This window comes from Cyprinus carpio, chromosome A16, assembly GCF_018340385.1.
Source record: "Cyprinus carpio isolate SPL01 chromosome A16, ASM1834038v1, whole genome shotgun sequence".
Classification (NCBI taxonomy): Eukaryota; Metazoa; Chordata; class Actinopteri; order Cypriniformes; family Cyprinidae; genus Cyprinus; species Cyprinus carpio.
In genome coordinates, this window is record NC_056587.1 from 18,778,836 (window position 1) to 18,799,599 (window position 20,764).

The 20,764-nt window shown below is 34.4% G+C and overlaps 2 protein-coding genes across 2 annotated transcripts; one reads left to right on the plus strand and one right to left on the minus strand.

Annotated features, from left to right (window-relative positions):
• Positions 1–354: 354 nt before the first annotated feature.
• Positions 355–2,709, minus strand: LOC122148036 (transmembrane protein 91-like). Its single transcript, XM_042773127.1, has 2 exons — positions 2,183–2,709; positions 355–896 (listed from the first exon to the last, which is right to left on the minus strand). The coding sequence occupies exons 1-2, from the start codon at positions 2,507–2,509 to the stop codon at positions 753–755; spliced, it is 471 nt and encodes a 156-aa protein (XP_042629061.1). The 5' UTR covers positions 2,510–2,709; the 3' UTR covers positions 355–752.
• Positions 2,710–10,428: 7,719 nt separating this feature from the next.
• Positions 10,429–13,473, plus strand: LOC122148037 (synapse differentiation-inducing gene protein 1-like). The gene is made up of 2 exons (XM_042773129.1): positions 10,429–10,859; positions 13,287–13,473. Exons 1-2 carry the CDS (start codon positions 10,668–10,670, stop codon positions 13,422–13,424), a joined length of 330 nt encoding a protein of 109 aa, XP_042629063.1. The 5' UTR covers positions 10,429–10,667; the 3' UTR covers positions 13,425–13,473.
• Positions 13,474–20,764: the final 7,291 nt, after the last annotated feature.

The window sequence follows — 20,764 nt, forward strand, 5'->3', positions numbered from 1 at the left end:
ACCTGTTCATTTCTCAAAACAAATGTAATATAAACAGATTGTACCATGCTCCCTTTTAGTAATCAAACTGACCCCTTTACACTTTTGACCCCTCATCCAACCGTTAAACCTACACATACCACCAAACCCTAACCCTAACCTACCCATATCACACCTCAATAGCAGCAAAAGTGTTGTACATTAACAAAAGCTTTTAATCATTGTATAACATCTGTTAAAATAATTTGTAGATTTTCAAGATGTGCATGATCATATGAATTAAACGTTTAATGACTTTTGTAAGCATTGTAATTTACATTAATTATCTGTTGATCATTAGGTAATGTTAAATAATTTTAGTAAACATTAACAAGCACATTATCTCATGTTTCTAGCTATATGAATATATATTAACTAATGATCTGTTAAGGATTATATAATGTTTGTTATTGATTAATTAAAGTTATTATAAAGTGTTACCCGAAATTCATTTTTTATAAATTGGCAGGTACTGTAGGTATTAACTGTCAGATACACAGCTGCCTGCATACACAGACAGACAGATTTATGCCCATATATGTACATACATAATAAAACTGTATGTAAAAAACTCAAATTAGCACAGCTGCATACAAGATAAGCAAAAAGTCTTAACATGCAATAATCAGCCTTAAAGCACATGTTGCAGGCTTTAATGATACACTGAGCAAATAGCATTTAAAATGTAAAGAATCAAATCTCTTTGTAGTCTGCATCCATCCATGACAACTTTTTCAAATTAAAACCAAAACATTGACGATAATCAACAGTACAAGGAGAACAAGGCCAATACCAAGGGCGGCATGATTCAGGATGAGTGTCGTTTTGGAGTTCTTTTCTGCTAATTCTCGCTGTCCTGAGTAGTTGGCATTTCGAGTCTGTGAAAACAATTGTAAAACATTATGTCAACCACTTCTGTTCTCATTCTGAGTTGCTTAGAGCCAATGGCAGATGGGGGAGTTCTCAAAAGAAGGGGCAGACATTTCTTAGTAACGTAATCTTATATTTTCATTTGATGGAAAGTTTCTGTTATGATGGATGGATGCAGTTTATTGGGCTTCAAAATCTCAACCACTAGTCATTGCTATTACGAAGCTTGGAAGAGCGGAACATTTTTTTTAATATAACACCAATTGCATTCATCTGAATGAATAAACTCATACAGACCTAGGAAGGCTTTGAGGGTGAGTAATTTGTGTGAACTATCCCTTTAAGGTTTTGTAAGAGAAGTCACAGAATTTTTGCTACAGGTGGGATTCAGTTTAAGGCACTTCATTCATTCCTATGGTATCCGTAAACGGTGATTGAGTGTAGCACAACTCTGACTGTAATGTGACTGGTTATTAAGGCACACGTGATCCAAGTTGACCGTTACGCTTTCTCCAATAGTAAGTAATACCAAAGACTATAGAATACCCAAGATGTGTCACTCCTATAGTTTTGAATTTGGAAAAATGCAATGCTCAATATGGCAGCTCTATTGAACGAAGCCCCGCCTTCTGAGTAAAAGAGCCAATCACTAATCTGTAAAGTCAGCGCATCACTGCAGCTGTCCCGTTTGCTATAGAAACAGTCAGCGCTCTGAGACGTGCGCTCAGGACAATTAGCATGAATTTTACTCATCAGTACATTTAACTTAACAGTGGTGATTTCAAATATGAAGTTTAATCTAAAGCTTGGGGAACAGTTTTGGAGAATTTTATGTTTCCCTATTCAAAGAGACAGGAATTGCACTTGCATGTCCGAGAGGCGTTTCAAAGATGGTCGCAGAGTGACATGACTTGACATGATTTTGGTAATACAGAACTTTGTATCTCCCAATAGTAAGACAATCTCTGGTTTTACCATGTTAAGATGACAAATTTGAATGTGTAGCCTTTACTTGAAATCATGCTGTTAAATTTACTATCATTATTTAAGTAAAAATGGTTTCCTAGTTTCTCTATCTTTTTATTTATACAGAACTACAACATTAAAAATAAATAATAAAAATAATATGATTTTTATTGTGTGGGGGACTTTTTTAAAAATGTAATATAGTTTTAGACAATAGATCAAACACGTGAAAAAAATTATATATATATATATATACATATTGTACATTAACTGTTATATAAATGTTAAAGGATTTAAATAAAAAGAAAGCACATGGGCTAATACTTACGGAGCAGGAGAAAACCAGGGCAGCAATGCCCAGAGGTAAACAGCAGCACAGCATGGTGAAGATGGAGTAGCCCAAGTAATCTGGCAATGGATTGGCCAATGGAGAAGCAATCTCAAAAACTGCAGGCTGTACAGCGACCACAGTTTGTCCTGAATACGGCCCCTGGGTGTAGGGGCCCTGGGGGACTGGCTGGCTTGGAAAGGAGGGAGGATATCCAGCAGGATTGTCTTGGTATGCTGTTGGTGGTGCTGAAGGATGCAACATCGCTGATTTCTCAGATGAGTTCCAGGCTTCTGGAGGCTGATTGAAAGACTGGCTGGAATCCATTTGTCTGATTATTGGATTTTGACTGAAATTTCCTTTGCCTTGTGCTCTGCTGAGACGTATTCCCGTTTTCTGGTTCAGTCTTCTCTGCACCGATGAAGGCAGTGAGCATAGGGAGGTGCGTTGTTGGTTGCAGAGGAGGAGTGACAAGAACTTTATTACTTTATCACTGTTTCCCTGGGATTGCAGGCTCCAACTGAGATTTAAATAGTTAAATAGTGATGGGAAGTGACGCGAACCGGTTCTTTCGGACAATTCGTTTCAATGAACCGGTTCAAAAAACCGGTTCATCGGTTCTTTTACGCCCTAACGTAATGACGCCACTCGCGATGACGTAATGATATCAAGTCTAATGTCCCAGGCCGGTGTTACGAGATTTTCGGTTTCTGAGATTTTCGATTTCAGTGGGCGGAGCATAGATTAATATTCATGACTTTTTCGGACATACGCGTGGAACGAGGTGCAACTGTGAATTTCATTTTTTTTTTTTTTAAATGGTCAACATATTTATAGCGTTGCACAAACCTATGCCTAAACCACATTTTTTCATCATTTTGTAACATAATGTTTTTTTTTAGTCTGCAGGATTTGTGCGGTCATCAATGACTGAATGCAGACATTCAGCACACTTAAAGGGATAGTTCACCCAAAAATGAAAATTTGATGTTTATCTGCTTACCCTCAGGGCATCCAAGATGTAGGTGACTTTGTTTTTAGTAGAGCACAAATTATGATTTTTTTAACTTCAGCCATTGCAGTCTCTCAGCCGTACAATGCTTGGTATGGTAAAATAATCTATGAGAGAAAAAAAAAAAACATGCACAGAAAAATCCAAATTAAACCCTGCTGGTGACGATACATTGATGTGTAACAGTTCGGACATTGCGTAAATCAGAAAAAAAAAAAAAAAAAAAAAAAAAAAAAAAAAAAAAAAATATATATATATATATATATATATATATATATATATATATATATATATATATATATATATATATATATATATATATATATATATATATATATCTCGATACTGTTCAGTTTCCTGCCACGACCAATCGTTTTGTGTCTTTACACGTCAATGTATCCTCACGAGCGCAGGGTTTAATTTGGATATTTCTGTGCATGTTTTTTTTTTCTTTATTTTATTATATTAAATGAAATTACATTTGTAAAATGTTAACTTAAACCACTGAAGTTAAGTTGGGCCTACATGAATCATTTACATTGCATTGACTGAAACTGGGCAGTGGATTTCTAGTTCCCAGCATGCTTTGCACAGGAATAGACCAGGAGAATAAATTTTGAAATTAAGTGCTGTTTAATGTGTTTTCGGCAAAGGGAAAGACATATTAAAGTTTGTTGTTTAGTTATTTTTGACATTTAAAAGAGTTTGTTTATGTTGATTTTTGAGGTTATGGTGAAGTATAGACTTTGTGGTTAGACATGAGCTGTAACTGCTAATGTTATAAGGATATTTTTACTTGATCATTACCAAAAACACATTCAACAGCACTTAATTTCAACATTTATTCTCCTGGTCTATCCCTATGCAAAGCATGCTGGGAACTAGAAATCCACTGCCCAGTTTCAGTCAATGCAACGTAAATGATTCACGTAAGGCCCAACTTAAATTCAATGGTTTAAGTTAACATTTTACAAATGTAATTTCATTTAATATAATAAAATAAATTAAAAAAAAAAAAAAAAACATGCACAGAAATTTCCAAATTAAACCCTGAGCTCGTGAGCATACATTGACGTGTAAAGACACAAAATGATTTGTCTGTGCAAGAAACTGAACAGTATCGATATCATTTTTTTTTTTTTTTACCTCTGATTCACGCAATGTCCGAACTGTTACACATCAATGTATCGTCACCACCAGCAGGGTTTAATGTGGATTTTTCTGTGCATGTTTTTTTTTTTTCTCTCATAGATTCTTTTACCATACCAAGCATTGTACGGCTGAGAGACTGCAATGGCTGAAGTTAAAAAAATCATAATTTGTGTTCTACTGAAAAAACAAAGTCACCTACATTATGGATGCCCTGGGGGTAAGCAGATAAACATCAAATTTTCATTTTTGGGTAAACTATCCCTTTAAGTGTGCTGAATGTCTGCAATCATTCAGCAGGTGACGACCGCACAAATCTTGCAGACTAATAAAAAACATTATGTTACAAAATGATGAACAAATGTGGTTTAGGCATAGGTTTGTGCAACGCTATAAATATGCTGACCTTTTTTTTTTAAAAAAAATATTCCATTAAACCTGCCGAGATACGATGGTGAACTGAAATTCACAGTTGCACCTGGTTCCACGCGTATGTCCGAAAAAGTCATGAATATTAATCTATGCTCCGCCCACTGAAAAATAAAAAATCACAAAAACAAAAAATCCTAACAACACCCTCCTGACACATTAGACTTGATATCATTACGTCATCGCGAGTGACGTCACTACGTTAGGGCGTAAAAGAACCGATGAAACGAATTGTCCGAAAGAACCGGTTCGCGTCACTTCCCATCACTATTTAAACGTATCTCAGTTGGAGCCTGCAATCACAGGGAAACAGTGATAAAGTAATAAAGTTCTTGTCACTCCTCCTCTGCAACCAACTACGCACCTCCCTATGCTCACTGCCTTCATCAGCGCAGAGAAGCCTGAACCAGAAAACAGGAATACGTCTCAGCAGAGCACAAGGCAAAGGAAATTTCAATCAAAATCCAATAATCAGACAAATGGATTCCAGCCAGTCTTTCAATCAGCCTCCAGAAGCCTGGAACTCATCTGAGAAAATCAGCAAGTTGCATCCTTCAGCATCACCAACAGCATACCAAGACAATCCTGCTGGATATCCTCCCTCCTTTCCAAGCCAGCCAGTCCCCCAGGGCCCCTACACCCAGGGGTAGGGCTGCTCGATTATGGCAAAAACCATAATCACGATTATTTTGGACAATATTGTAATCACGATTATTTAAAACGATTATGAGGGGGCCATATGACCAAAACTTTATATGAGTGGTTTATTTAAAGATAGTGATACATATCAAATATGTATTTCCTGTAAATAAGGTTGCTACAATTATTATATCTGCACTGTTTACTTCACTGGTTTGCACTCTATACCATGTGCCTTGTGCTGCTTTACTTATCTTTCTTTTTACATGACCTATTTGTATATTTGTATAGTGTTTTTTTTATATTCTATTATCTGTATTTAATGTTCTACTGTTACTGTTATCTGTATGCACCAAGGGCCTGAGAGTAACGCAATTTCAATTCTCTGTATGTATGTACTGTACTACATGTGGAAGAATTGACAATAAAGCAGACTCGACTTGCTATGACATCTACATTATAGAGACCAGCGGAATTTCAAACAAACAAAAAGTCCTCAAAATTACTGAAAATAATTAAACTGTCAGTAATAAAAAAAAGCAAATGAACAAATCCAATAGAATAAAAAGATACAAATTAAACAAACTGTGCTTTAATGTTTTTTATGCACGTTTCAAGCAGTATGATTATTTCATTTATTCACTATACCATTTATTATTAATGTCTCATTTCTGTTTAAGTTTGGCTTTAGTTTTGTATTTATTGCAGTTTATATGAAAAGGTTTATGCAGGTTTATTAACTCTTTACATTAATTTATTACATGACCTACGAAGGTATACATGAATAATCACCAAGCGCAGCATTTTGACACATTTTTGCATGTACTTGAGCGATTAGGCGCGCACCTTGAGCTGAAAGATGTCTTTAAATGTCCGTGTTCTGTTCTGTCTCTGAGCGCATCTCTTCCTGAGGAGCAGCGCAAGTTCTCTTTCACACTTTTAAATACATGAATAAATATACTTCGATAATTAATGCACGTCCCATTTTGCGAATGTCACGTTACATGATTTTACTGATTTGCACGGGAAATTGGGCTTTTATGGAGGAACGAAAGCGCAGCGCTGCAAAAGGGGGCGGAATGGGGCACAACAGGCACGTGCACAGGTAGGGCTCAACCTGTGCAGAGCACATGCCCTTTTTGCCCTTACACTCCGAAGAGCCCTTTTTTTGGTGGTGTTTTTTTTTTTTAATCAATGCTATTGGTCACCCTTTACGTCTGTCTGTCTGTTTTACAAATATTTAGCAAATGAAAGTTCTTAAAACGAGCTTGTGTAAATCTTATTCGATCCTCAAGCTGTCAGTAAGCTGATAACTCCGCCCCCTCTATATTCATTGAATCAACTGAAGTTCCACAGCAGCCGCACAGTAGACACCAGCTGAGCTGAACAAAGTTTTGCGAAGGGTAAATAAATATCTTGTTGTTTGAACAAGTACTACTAAAACACTATGTCTATAAAGGGCTCATATTTTATTTATTTGATGTCTGACTGACTCACTGACTGAGACATGTGGGACGTCGCCTGAGAGAGAGGGCTAGCATTTGCCATCTAGTCATAGCCAATACATAGCCAACACTTAAATAGCCTGTGCATACAGTAGCATTTCATCTTTAAAATGCGATTTTGGCCAAATGCATTTTAACCATTTTTTTACCATCGGAAAATCATAACAGGTGCGCCCCCGCGCTGTTTCGTACTGGAACTTACACAAAGCGACGAGTGATCCTCGTCACCTAGATAACATATATAAGAAATTTCTTCTTTGATTTATGATTGCTGATACACTTAATTTATTAACATTTAGGCTAATCATGTTATGGTATACTCTCCGCTCGTCCTCACGTGTATAAAATGTAGTAAAAACATGGTTTTACTACAGTAATGTAGTAGTAACTAAAAAAAAAATTACAGAAGATCACAGTGAAAATCTTTATATTTTATCATGCAGAATGTAATTCATGATTCATTCCAAGGCTTCATTTATTTGATCCAAAATACAACAAAAACAGTAATATTGTGTTATATTTTTACAATTTTAAATAACTGTTTTCTATTTGAATATATTTTAAAAAATGTAATTTATTTTTGTGATCAAAGCTGAATTTTCAGCATCATTACTCCAGTTCAGTACTCTTCAGTGTCACGTGATCCTTCAGAAATGCTTTTCACTGCAACTGTACTTTTCACACTATTTTTATTTATTTTTTTTTCATTACTGGCTTATTTTAGGGAAAGTGTAGTGAATAAGAAACCTTCAAGAGACCAACATCCCTGGTCCACCACAGTATCAAATTTTTGCCAGATAGGCGGATACATGTTGGATATGTTATAGTTACGGTATGGCTATAGTTTCTTATAATCTGGAATTGAGTTGTACATAATTACTTAAATTATATTTCAAAAAAGTTTGTCAAAAAATACTTGAATCATTGCTCACCTTCCCCTCTTCTCAATGTCATTCATAATCATGTTAACCAAATAATACAAATTAGCTTATAAAAACCAAAACAGAATTGCTAAAAAAGAGAATATATATAATTTTTTTCTTTGCAAAGTTCATAAAAAAAAAGTAGGGCTGTCAAATGATTAATTACGATTAATCACATCTAAAATAAAAGTTTTGTTTACATAATATATGTGTGTATACTGTGTATATTTATTATGTATATATAAATACACACACATGCATGTATATATTTAAGAAGAATATGTTATGTTTATATATTAAATATATTTATATATAATATAAAATATAAGAATATAAATATATAAATGTATATACATGTAAATATTTTCTAAATATATAATTTATGTGTGTATTTTATATATACATAATAAATATACCCTGTACACATACATATATTATGTAAACAAAACTTTTATTTGGGATGTGATTAATCGTGATTAATCATTTGACAGCCCTAAAAAAAAAAGTGCATGAAGTTCAAAAAAAAAAGATTTTGGTTTCTGTTTGGTTTTATAAGCTAATTTGTATTATTTGGTTAACATGTTTATGTATGAGTCAAGTATTTTTTTTCTCTATAAATGCAATTTAAAAAAAGAGGGAGTACACAAGAGCAATTTACAAACACAGGACCCTACAAATAATTATTGTTATTGAATTTGTCATGAAGATGTGACCTTTTCTTCCTTTTATGCAGGCTTACTAAATAATCTTGATATAAAAAAAGGGAGGGGGGTGCCCTTTTTCAGTTTCAGCACATGCCCCTCAAAAGGTCTGTGCACGGCCCTGGGGCACAATAATCGTTTTATCTCGATTATTGGATTTCCATAATCGTTGGAGGCCAAAATCGAAATCGAATCGTTTTTTCGATTAATTGCACAGCCCTACCCAGGGGCCGTATTCAGGACAAACTGTGTTTGCTGTACAGCCTGCAGTTTTTGAGATTGCTTCTCCATTGGCCAATCCATTGCCAGATTACTTGGGCTACTCCATCTTCACCATGGTGTGCTGCTGTTTACCTCTGGGCATTGCTGCGCTGGTTTTCTCCTGCTCCGTAAGTATTAGCCCATGTGCTTTCTTTTTATTTAAATTCTTTAACATTTATATAACAGTTAATGTACAGTGTTTGATCTATTGTCTAAAACTATATTGCATTTTTAAAAAAGTCCCCCACACTGATCCCACACATTAAAAATCGTATTACTTTTATTATTTATTTTTAATGTTGTAGTTCTGTATAAATAAAAAGATAGAGAAACTAGGAAACCATTTTTACTTAAATAATGATAGTAAATTTAACAGCATGATTTCAAGTAAAGGCTACACATTCAAATTTGTCATCTTAACATGGTAAAACCAGAGATTGTCTTACTATTGGTAGATACGAAGTTCTGTATTACCAAAATCATGTCAAGTCATGTCACTCTGCGGCCATCTTTGAAACGCCTCTCGGGCATGCAAGTGCAGCTGTCTCTCTGAATAGGGAAACATAAAATTCTCCAAAATGTAGTTAGGTAATTGTGCAGTAAATAGGTAAAAAAATACCAAATATCCACAAAAACACAGCATAAATGTATAGTTGAGAAGTAAATAAAAAATAATGATATATAGTTTGCCATATAAAAAATTATATTTCCTCATTTCCCCAAGGACCAAAAATGTAAACCCTACTTGAGGATTGATTAAGGGTTAAGCCACCGCTATTTTATACTACATCGTAAAAAGAATGGCATCTATGCTAATATTAGTCTCTTTCATTCTTATTCCGAGGTCACTATAGCCATACGGATCCAGTCCATATCCATTCCAGATGGTGGATCAGCACCTAGAGACGACCTCTACAGCCCTGAATGTCAGCGGTGACCCAGAGACAGATCCCCTATGAAGACCTCATCACCTCGACGACCATCAACACAAGGCCACAGGAACCAGACAAGTACCCTGCACAATCTGACCTGTGTTGCAGCCTGGAATTAAACCACGCCATGCAGGTTTCGTCTGGCCAGAGGAGAACTGGGCCCCCAACTCAGCCTGGTTCTCCCACATTTTTGTTTTCTCCATTTCTGTCACTGATGGAGTTTTGGTTCCTTGCCGCTGTCACCTTTGGCTTGCTTAGTTGGGGACGCTTGACCGATTGAACAGATACTATTGGAAGAGAGCTGAACTGGATGATGACATCACTGAATCATCAATAAACAGACTTTAGCTGGAAAACTGACTCTTTGTTAAACAATTTTCCTATTTGACACTGTAAAGCTGCTTTAACGCAATCATATTGTATAAAGTACTATACAAATAAAGGTGACTTGACTTGACTTGACATGAGTTCATTTGTAGGTCTAGTGAGGAATGATTTGGCCAAAAAAACTTTTCATTCTTAAAAAAAAAAAAAAAGGGTTCTCACTTGATAATCAACATATCTTTTTCTTCTAAAGAACCCATGTTGTAATGGGTAAATGTAATAGAATGCTGACAGAAGGATTAAAAAGAGGAAGATTCACTTCCACTAGGTGCCAAAAGTATGCTCGGGTGTGATGAAATAAACCTCTTAACCCACCTGATATTTCATGTATTTCGTCGTAAAAGTAAAACCACAAGTTGGTGTCTGCAGTCACAGAGTATAATGGAAACAGGGGTAAAGATCTTGTCACTCCTCCCCTACATACCTACAATTCACCTCCCATTTGCTAACTTCAGAACAGAAAAGACCGAACCAGAGAACAGTAATACATACATTGCTGCAGAGGCCAAGGCAGAAAGAAAATTACAATCAAAATCCAATAATCAGACAAATGGATCCCAGCCAGTCTTTCAGTCACACCCGGCCATATCCAGGACAGTGCGTGGTCGGTGTGCAGCCTGCAGTTTTTGTGACCCCCAATCCACCGGCCAGTCTAGTGCCAGATCACTTAGCCTACTCTATCTTTACCATGCTGTGCTGCTGTTTACCTCTGGGCATTGCTGCACTGGTTTTCTCCTGCTCTGTAAGTATATTAGTCCATATGTTTGTCTTTTAATATTTTTTTTATTTTTTATTTTTTTACATTTACAAGCATTACATTATGTAACATATATATATATATATATATGTATATATATATATATATATATATATATATATATAGTATTTATATATATATATATTATATATATATATATATATAATGTTGCAACACGTAATGCTTGTAAATGTTAAAAAAAAATATTAAAAGACACACACACACATATATATATATATATGTATATATATACTACAAGTGAAAAGTTATTGAACAGAGTTCTCCAAGCCTGCATTTATTTGATCCAAAATTAAGCAAAAGTAATATTGTGAAATATTGTTACTATTTAAAATGACTGCTTTCTATCTGAATATAATTTAAAATGTAACTTATTCCTGTGATTTCAAAGCTGAATTTTCAGCATCATTACTCCAGTCTTCAGTGTCACACGATCCTTCTGAAATCATTCTAATATTCTGATTTGCTGCTCAGAAAAACATTTATTATTATTATTATTATGTTGAAAACAGCTGAGTAGAAAATTCAGAAAAGGTCAGAAGAACAGCATTTATCTGAAACAGAAATCTTTTGTAATGTTATAAATATCTTTATCATCACTTGTGATCAATTTAAAGCGTCCTTGCTAAATAAAAGTGTATATTTCTATAATATCTTTCCTCAAAAAAAAAAAAAAAATATACTGACTCCAAGCTTTTGAATGGTATAGTACAGTATATAATGTTACAAAAGCTTTTATTTCAGATAAATACTGATCTTTGGATCTTTCTATTCATCAAATAATCCTAAAAAAAAAAAACAATACTCAACTGTTTTAAATACATGTAATAATAATAATGTTTTTTTGAGCAGCAGATCAGCATATTAGAATTATTTCTGAAGGATCATGTGACACTGAAGACTGGAGTAATGATGCTAAAAAGTCAGATTTGAAATCACAGGAATAAATTACATTTTAACATATTTTCAAATAGAAAGCAGTCATTTTAAATAGTACAAATATTTCACAATATTACTGCTTTTTGCTGTATTTTGGATCAAATAAATGCAGGCTTGGTGAGCAGAAGAGAATTCTTTAAAAACAAAACAAAAAAATCTTACTGTTCAAAAACTTTTGACTACATTTAGGTTTATTACTCTCAACAAAATGTTTCTGTGTGGTTGATCTCTTAACGGAAACTATATTGCATTTTTTTTTTTTTATCTCCTAAGTTGATCCCACGTGTTATGAATGATTCACTGCTCAAATAATTCTAGTGAATATGTACTTAAACAATTTATAATTTTTATGACTACATAAAGGAGATACATTTGACTGCCAAACAGGTGAGAGGATTGTTAAAGCTTAAGCTGTATGTTTGGTCACAAATATGTAAGCATTATCACACCACAGAATCTTTCATATATCCTGCTTATAACTGATATGGCTGGTGATTTCCTGTTTTTCGGTTTTCTGTAAATGACTGTTAGTTGTATAGAAAAAGGTGTGGCACTGGAAATCCCCTCAACAGCATCATATTTAACAGTTTTAAGAGAAAAAAAAAACTTAAATATCCTAAATTTAGGCTGTGTTAAAATACATACAACATAAAATATGGATTTATATATGTAAATATACATCCTCTTGACTACACCTAAGATATAGGAGCTGGTTTTTATCAATAAAAACTTAGTGAAATATCTTAAAGCAAATATTTAGGAGTCTGGAGAGTTAAGTCTACCAATATGTTAACACGTGAAAAAATATACTTACAAGCCAATCATTTTTAACATAGATGTAGCTCACTAACTGTGATTTTGTGACTGGATAAGCTAAGCTCATTGGTTGGTGAACTTGGTTAGCTATTTCTCAGGTTAACTTGGTTATCAATGTGCATAATAAAACAAAGCTACGTTAGCAAATTTATCCAAAAATCTGTTTAGTTTCAAGAGAAAGATAAGAAACCAGTGATAACACAAAGTTAAATTAATGTGCAATTTGTTGCAAACAACTAAATGGCTTAATAATTGAATATTGTAGTGCGTTTTACAAGTAAATACAGTTTCAGTCTTTTTACTTCAAAATTTCACATTTACTTCAGTGTGTTACTTATGGAAGACTTTTTCTGCCACAAAAGAAAAAAAAAATAATAATAAAGGTAAGTGCAACTTTTTATCTCAAAATTCTGAAATTTTTCTGGCAGATGTAATTTTATTTCTCACAATTCTTACTTTTATCTTGCAAAATTTACTATAAATAAAATAAAATAAAGTTTATACACCAGATTTGCTTTCAGTGTACCTCTTCCATCAAATGTAAATGGAACAATAAATGTTGACCATCCCCATCCGCCACTGGCTCAAAGAAATGAGAACAGAAGCAGTTGACGATATGTTTCACAATTGTTTTCACAGACTCGAGATGCCATCTACTCAGGACAGCAAGAATTAGCAAAGAAGAACTCCAGAACAGCGCTCATGCTGAATCACATCGGCCTTGGGATTGGCATTGTTTTTAGTGTATTGGTTATTATCATCCATATGGCGAAATAAAGATAAAAGCTGTTAGAGCTGACATGGCTGGATGCAGATTACAAACAGATTTGTTTGTCTTTATTTTAAATGTTACTTGCTCAATTTATCATTATTCTCATGCTTTAAGGCTGATTATTCTGTTTAAACCAATTTTTTTTTTCTAAATCAATTATAAAGGTGTTTCTCAATTAATTAAAAGTACTTTTATTTAAAGCACATGTAAAGTTGTGAGTATACACTGAAAAAAATAACTTTTAATTAGCATGTTTTACTCAGAAACATCTAAGCAACTATAACAATAAATATCATATAAACACCACATTTATAGAATTATTAATGTGACACTCATCCAAAAAGACTGCAGTACTTAGTAAACAACACACAATGTTGGTAACAATCTGTGGTTCATTTTTTGAGAATGTGTCATTTGAGTTGAACATGAACTCTGCAAGTTACTAAACCTAACAAAAAAGCAATGACAAAACAGTGTAAATCAGCAGAAAAACAGCAAAAAAAAAAAAAACTTTATTAATTATTCATGCCCCAGTGCATTATGGGAACAACAGTATTAGAAAAGTTGAGTAGGTTTTACTTAAAAAAAAAAAAATTATTGACTGTTCTAACCCCCCAAAAGACACACTTCATGAAATCATCCCCATCTGTGTCCTGATATTTCATCATGTTACATGTTGGTTCCACCAGGTGGCGCCTATTAGTCACCTTAATTGTAAGGTGATGCAAATACAACAGATTAATCTTCACCTGAGTACACACCACCAGAGATAGACACTGTTCAGTGGTGCAAGAAAACCACATCGTGACCAAGAGAAACATGGATTCCAAAAAAGTTCAGCAACAGGGCAGCCTTTGCTTCCACTGCAGCAGAACCCCCCTGAGTACTCCAATGTTGGATTCCCCTCCCTCTCACAGCTATTCCAGCACTTCCCAGCAATACAGAGCTCCGCTGGCATCTGGCCTGTACACTCAAACGTCATATCCGGGGCAGATTGTGGTCACTGTTTATCCTTTGGTCATAGGCGGAGTTTCACTTTTATGCGTGGGGGAGCACCCACTGGAAGACGAGCCACGAGCACTTTTTTATATGTTCAACATTTCACATATTCTACATTAAAAATACATTTAGAATGAACAATAACTGCTGAAAAAAATAAATAAAATAAAATTAACAAAAAGAAAAAAATAATAAAACCAATGCAGAAAAGCCGCCTCTTTTTCCGAATTGCATAGATGACCACTATTTTTCTTTCATCTCTTCTGACAATTTTTTTTTTTACCAATGCCTTTTATATCTTGTGCTGACTGCAAATTGTGGTTTAAGATTAGAGGTCTGATGTTTCAGAGATGTGTTTGCATGAGGTATGTAGAGACCATGTAACATGCCAACATCTGTCAGGCTTCATTTTTTTGTAATCAATAATCTAAATCGTTCGATTTAACCGGTTCTTCTTAGTGAACCAGTTGAACCAGTTCACCAAATCGGACTGAATTGCTTGAACAGGTTGGCGTCTCCAGTAAGCAACAAACTACATGTTACTTAAATGATTCACTTTTTTTTTAACGTGGCTGCATGCAGACACCCAACTGTACAGATTAATTTATAGATTTAAAACCCAGTCCTGAACCTGGAAAACCATGTTATGCAGAGTTCAGTTCCAACACACTTGCTTGGACATTGCTGCAGATCCTGAAGACCTTGCTTAGCTTAGGCGTGTTTATTTGGAAAGCCAAACTTTGCAGGACACTGGCCCTCCAGGAGCAGGACTGAGAGCCCTGACATTAGCTCTTTTACATTCATTGCAGGTGATTTATCAACACCTAGTACATCTTAAAATATACAGCTCATGAAAAATAAAAGTTCCAGATGGACAAACATTAAATGCATAAACCAGTGTGAATAAACTATACCTTAAAATAAATTTGGAGGTAGGTTTAAAAAGTCAGAATGAGAAGTTTTAAGTAGTTGTACAGCTTGAAGTGTGAAGTTTATTCTTGTACACAGATATGGCATATTCATGGCAGTACACATGAAATTCATGTATTTATTTGTCATTTAAACTGATGTAAACAGAAAAAGAGTAGACTGTTTTTTTTTAACCTGTCGCCCCCTCTAGTGGACATTAAGTATTAAGGCCTTCATTGTTCAGATAACGAAAGTCACTAGGATTTTTTGGGAAGGTAAGTCTGACCAGTTCTACAGCAACGCGAGTCAGACCAGTCTGAAGATCTGAGCTGAATTTAGTGAAACATTAAAGTTCTAGTTGGTGTCAATTACTCTCATAATAAATAATAATAATGTTTAAATATATGTTGGCTTTCTCAAGCCCAACAAAGAAGACTAAGAAGAGAAACATCAACCAATTTAATATGTAATAAAACTAATAATATTATAAGGCATGAAAAATAGGGATTTTATTTGCCCTAAACCCTGTTAATATTTGTCAGTAAGGTGCGTTCACTGATTCTACCTTCTCTCTTTTCTATCTAATTCTTTTCATGTGAACTGAGTTGGCTACCCATGCTTACATTCATAAATGTAAATGTTATTTCTAATTTTTTAATAAATTTAACTTTATTAATTTTCACAATTATTTATTAATGTCACACACACATACCTAGTGCCTTTTGACTTAAAAGACGAGAGTGGTAAATGTTACATATTATCATGGAACTGCTCAGTCCATTATTTATTTTTATTTCCACTTGACTTTTATCCAAGGAGACAGAACTATTTGCATTGTATTTATCAATGGGAAAATATTCATACAATACTATAACCTAGAAATAATTTAAAGGGGTCACTTGCAAGTCGCAGCAGCGCGAATTATGTGCCCAACAACATCTGAATCAATAATTATGCTAATTAACAGTGAGTGGTGGTTTCAGACATTATAGTACTGACTATTATTTTGCCTGAAAGAATGAAAAGGCCGTGCGGAGCGATTCGACCAATCAGATGAAAGGAGCGTTTCAGCGCCGCCCACAAGTGCGAATGAAATATTGAAGCCATAAACCAATTTGTAAACGTCAAACGAAAAATGAGAAATCCAGCCAAAATCTAATTTTCCGTTTGTCAAACTAAACGGAAAAACGAATAAACGAGCCATTTTCCCATTTCTTATATTGCATTCTAAATAGGAAATTAAATGATCAAAACGTACACGGACCGTACACGGACCGTAAATTAATTACTCCGGGATATTGGTTTATTTCGACTCAGAGGGAGTGTCAGCCACGTTAAAAAAGTGAAAAACTTAAGCAACTTGTGGATTAATGCTTACTGGAGACGCGAACCGCTTCAAACGATTCAGTCCGATTTGGTGAACTGGTTCAACCGATTCACTAACAAGAACCGGTTAAATCGAATGATTCGTTCGCGAACCGGACATCACTAATTTAAAATATGAGAATTAACCATATCCTAGCAAAAGGATCCGTGTATCTTTTGGTCATTGGATTTTTTGTTTAATATTGAAAGTAGAAAAATGAGAAACGGCTCCTTTTTCGTTTTTAAATTTTTTGCAAAAAAACGAAAAACAAGAATTCGGCTTAATTTGTAGTTTTTCTTTCAGGGGTAGAAAAATGAATAAACAGCTTGAATATTCGATTTCTACACGTGGGTGGGAATTAAACTTCCCTTTCTGCTGATTGGTCAGACAAAAAAAAAAAAAAAGAAAAAAAAAAGATCAAACTGTCATCAGTTCTTCTGCAGTTCCTCGCGGCAGAATACTAGTCCTCTGCTGCTGCTGGGGGGGATTTCATAGCCTACCATATTTTCTAAACTGTAAAGTCACTTTTTATCATGATATATACTGTGATTTATTTCTAAAATGACTTAAATAATGCATTTAACGTCAAATAACCTTAATGTAGACTTTTAAAAATAGGCGCATCAAGCAGCCTACTAGCTGTGTATTGGTTCATGTTTTGCGCTAAAGCAGTGCATTCTGTTGTTTTCTTTATTTTTCAACGGGACGACATTTTGTAGTCATTTTAAATGTACACAAATAAAAATATGCATTTTACCATATGACTATAAATGACAACTTATTAAATTATTTCCCCTCTTCAGGAACAAATCCAGGTGAACATCAACTAATTTCTCAATATTAATTAAATAAACTGTTTAGATTGCTGCATATTTCCTGTGCACTTCAATACTGGTCTGTGCTTGACAGTAGTCGCGTTTTTCTGTTTTATTTAACTAGGGTAGTCAGATGTTGTTCTAAAGGCTTATTAGGTCTACCTTCTTTTTTCCGAAACAGACACACACAAATGTCCTGCTCGCACTTACCCATTCAATGGCAGAGAACGGTGACTTTCACTTTTCATTCTTTAAGCGGATGCAAATCTGTCATAAAATAATATGCATCTCGGCGTGGCGTATGCTATATTCCAAACGTTTCTGAAGGCATACAGTATAAGGTTTGGTGAGAAACAAACCAAATGGCAATTAATTACATTTATGTAAATCTTGTGTTACATTCCTGTGTGCGAGAGCACAAGTGTCAGACAAGTGTATTCAGACAATAAATAAGACTCACAGTTACTTCTAATTTTATAGATTACATATTATTCACATTCACACACAGGTATAGAAATAAACAGATTTAACCAGGTGTAGAAAATCAATTGTAATATTCAAGCTGTTTATCAAGCATTTTTCTGCCGCGCGGAAAACCAGAAGGACTGAACGAAAAACTAAAAAATTAAGCCGAATTCTTGTTTTTTCAAGTTTTATTCCATTTTTCAAAAAATTAACGAAAAAACGAAAAAGGAAGCCGTTTTGTTTTTTCATTTTTTTTGCCAAAAAATTACAAAAAGGAGCTTGTTTTTCAAACACAAAATTAAACAAAAAATCAAATGACCAAAAGATACACGGACCCAAAAGGATGGGTCCATGTACCTTCGTATAATTCGTTTTTTAATTTAATATTGAAATCTGAAAAATGAAAAAATGGCACATTTTTCGTTTTTCATTCATTCAAACAAAACGAAAAATCAAGAATTCGGCTTCATTTTTTCGTTTTTACATTCAGGGACAGAAAACGAATAAACAACTTGAATATTCGATCTCTACATGTGGACGGGAATGAAACGCCCCTCTCCGCTGATTGGTCAAACATTACAACATAATAAGAGTCCTAAAAACATAATAAGAGTCCTCCGCTTCTACGGATTCTTAACGTGTTTATTTCTACTACATTTTATCTCTTTCTCTTCATCAAACAGCCAGGAATGCGTTTCCCAAAAGCTCATAAAAACGATTGTACTACTGATCTTAATATTACGGTCTGTTTCTCAAACGCGTCATAACTTAAGTAGCACTTGAAATTCATCGTAGATCTATGAGTGCTCTGAAGTTTTATTAAAGCCCTAAGTGCATCGTAAGAACAGATTTATGCGGTCACCTGGACAATCGGCAGATTACACCTTTAACTTTATTCAAGTGCAATGTGATTATAATATAATGATTTGATTGTACTTTAGTGTACACGTTGTTACTCGTTTTTTTTTCATAAATTAAATGATTAAAAAGGGCAGAAAAAATAGAAATACATCTAAATTAAATGATTGAACAAAAAAAAAAATGGATAAAATATGCTTCAAAGACTGGGGGGAAAAAATCTGTCAATGACTCGCTGACCTGCACGAATACCAGCCATGTATTGGACCTGGAAATGACGTCTCTCTCTCTCTCTCTCTCTCTCTCTCTCTCTCTCTCTCTCTATATATATATATATATGACTCATAGAAAACGCTCTTAAGGTCTAAGATCAATCATTATCGGGAAATGCAGCCCAGATTGACGAATGGCTTGACACACCGAGGCAGAGCCTAGACAGAGCTTTCTTTTGTGTAGGCATAAATTCTGCAACCTACCAGTGAAACATTTAGTTTATCTCATAAATATTAATTTACTTCGCATCCTGCACTTACAACTACCTACTAGCCTATACATCTTTGGCACACCGTTGTGCACTGCAGCGCGGGGAGAATGTATTAGACAAGCGCAGACCACTATTAATTTATGTGAACATAGGTAGTTTTAGACAATAAACTGAGTTTATTTAATTAATATTGGGTGTTGGCCAGCTAACTGATTTTCTCTGCCAACTAAACCCACACCACAGAGCCGCTGTGTGACTGACTCACAGTAGGTGCATAGAGTGGTGTATCGTTCCTTGAATCAGTCTTTGAAAGACCCATTATTATAGACAACAATTCACTGAGCAATTATTATAGACAGCCACTTGATTTTATTCCTGAATTAATGAATGAAGCATTTTGAACGAATAGATTGAATAAAAGGCTTCTTTATTAACACAATGAAATACCGCCACCTACTGGTGATATTACTTTCATAATTCAAGTTTCATTTTCATTTCATTTCATTTCATTTCAAATCATTTCATTTTGATCATTTCTGTATTAAAAATGTTGTATAAAACATTAATCTTATTTCATTATACATTTGTAATTGCTATGTAAATGCACGTCTGATCAGCATTAAACTGTAAATACATCTATAAAAGCATCTTCAGTCGCAGGATCTATATCTCTGAATACTGATTTAATTGGTAACAGCATATTGTCATATTATTCAATTTTTTTGAAGTAAGAATTTAACATTAAAGATGACATACAAAAGGTAAAAGGTAAAAAAAACGGTAAAAAAAAAACAAACAAACAAAAAAAAAAACAATAGGCTAACTGAAAATCAGGTGCCTCCTGTGGGAAAGTTAATTTCTGACACTGATCTCTGGTTTATTGTTTGAAGTGTTATTTCAGGGTTTGGATATGCTCTTATAATTCAAATGAGTTTACCTTCAATTCATGACGTCGAATTCAAAATAGAAAAAAATAATAGATGTGCTAATTTCTTTTCATATCTGTCATTTTATTTAAGTTCCTCCATAGTCCAAAATGCAGCATATTCTAAAACAAAAGTTATGACTACATGTTCACATAAATTGATAGCGGTCTGCTTCGCTACAATAGGCTACATTCTCCCCGCGCTGCAGTGCGTCACACAGCTTTGCCAGTCAGATTTTGATAGGTGGATACTAGCCTATAATAAAACAGGCGGTGTGCCAAAGGACCAAAAGGCTCTGCCTCGGTACGGTTTGTGTCAAGCTATTCTTTAATCTGGCTGTTTGATGAAGAGAAAGAGATAAAATGTAGTAGAAATAAACACGTTAAGAATCCATAGAAGCGTAGGACTCTTATTATAATTTAGGACTCTTATTATGTTGTAATGTTTGACCAATCAGCGGAGAGGGGCGTTTCATTCCCGCCCACATTTAGAGATCGAATATTCAAGTTGTTTATTCATAAAC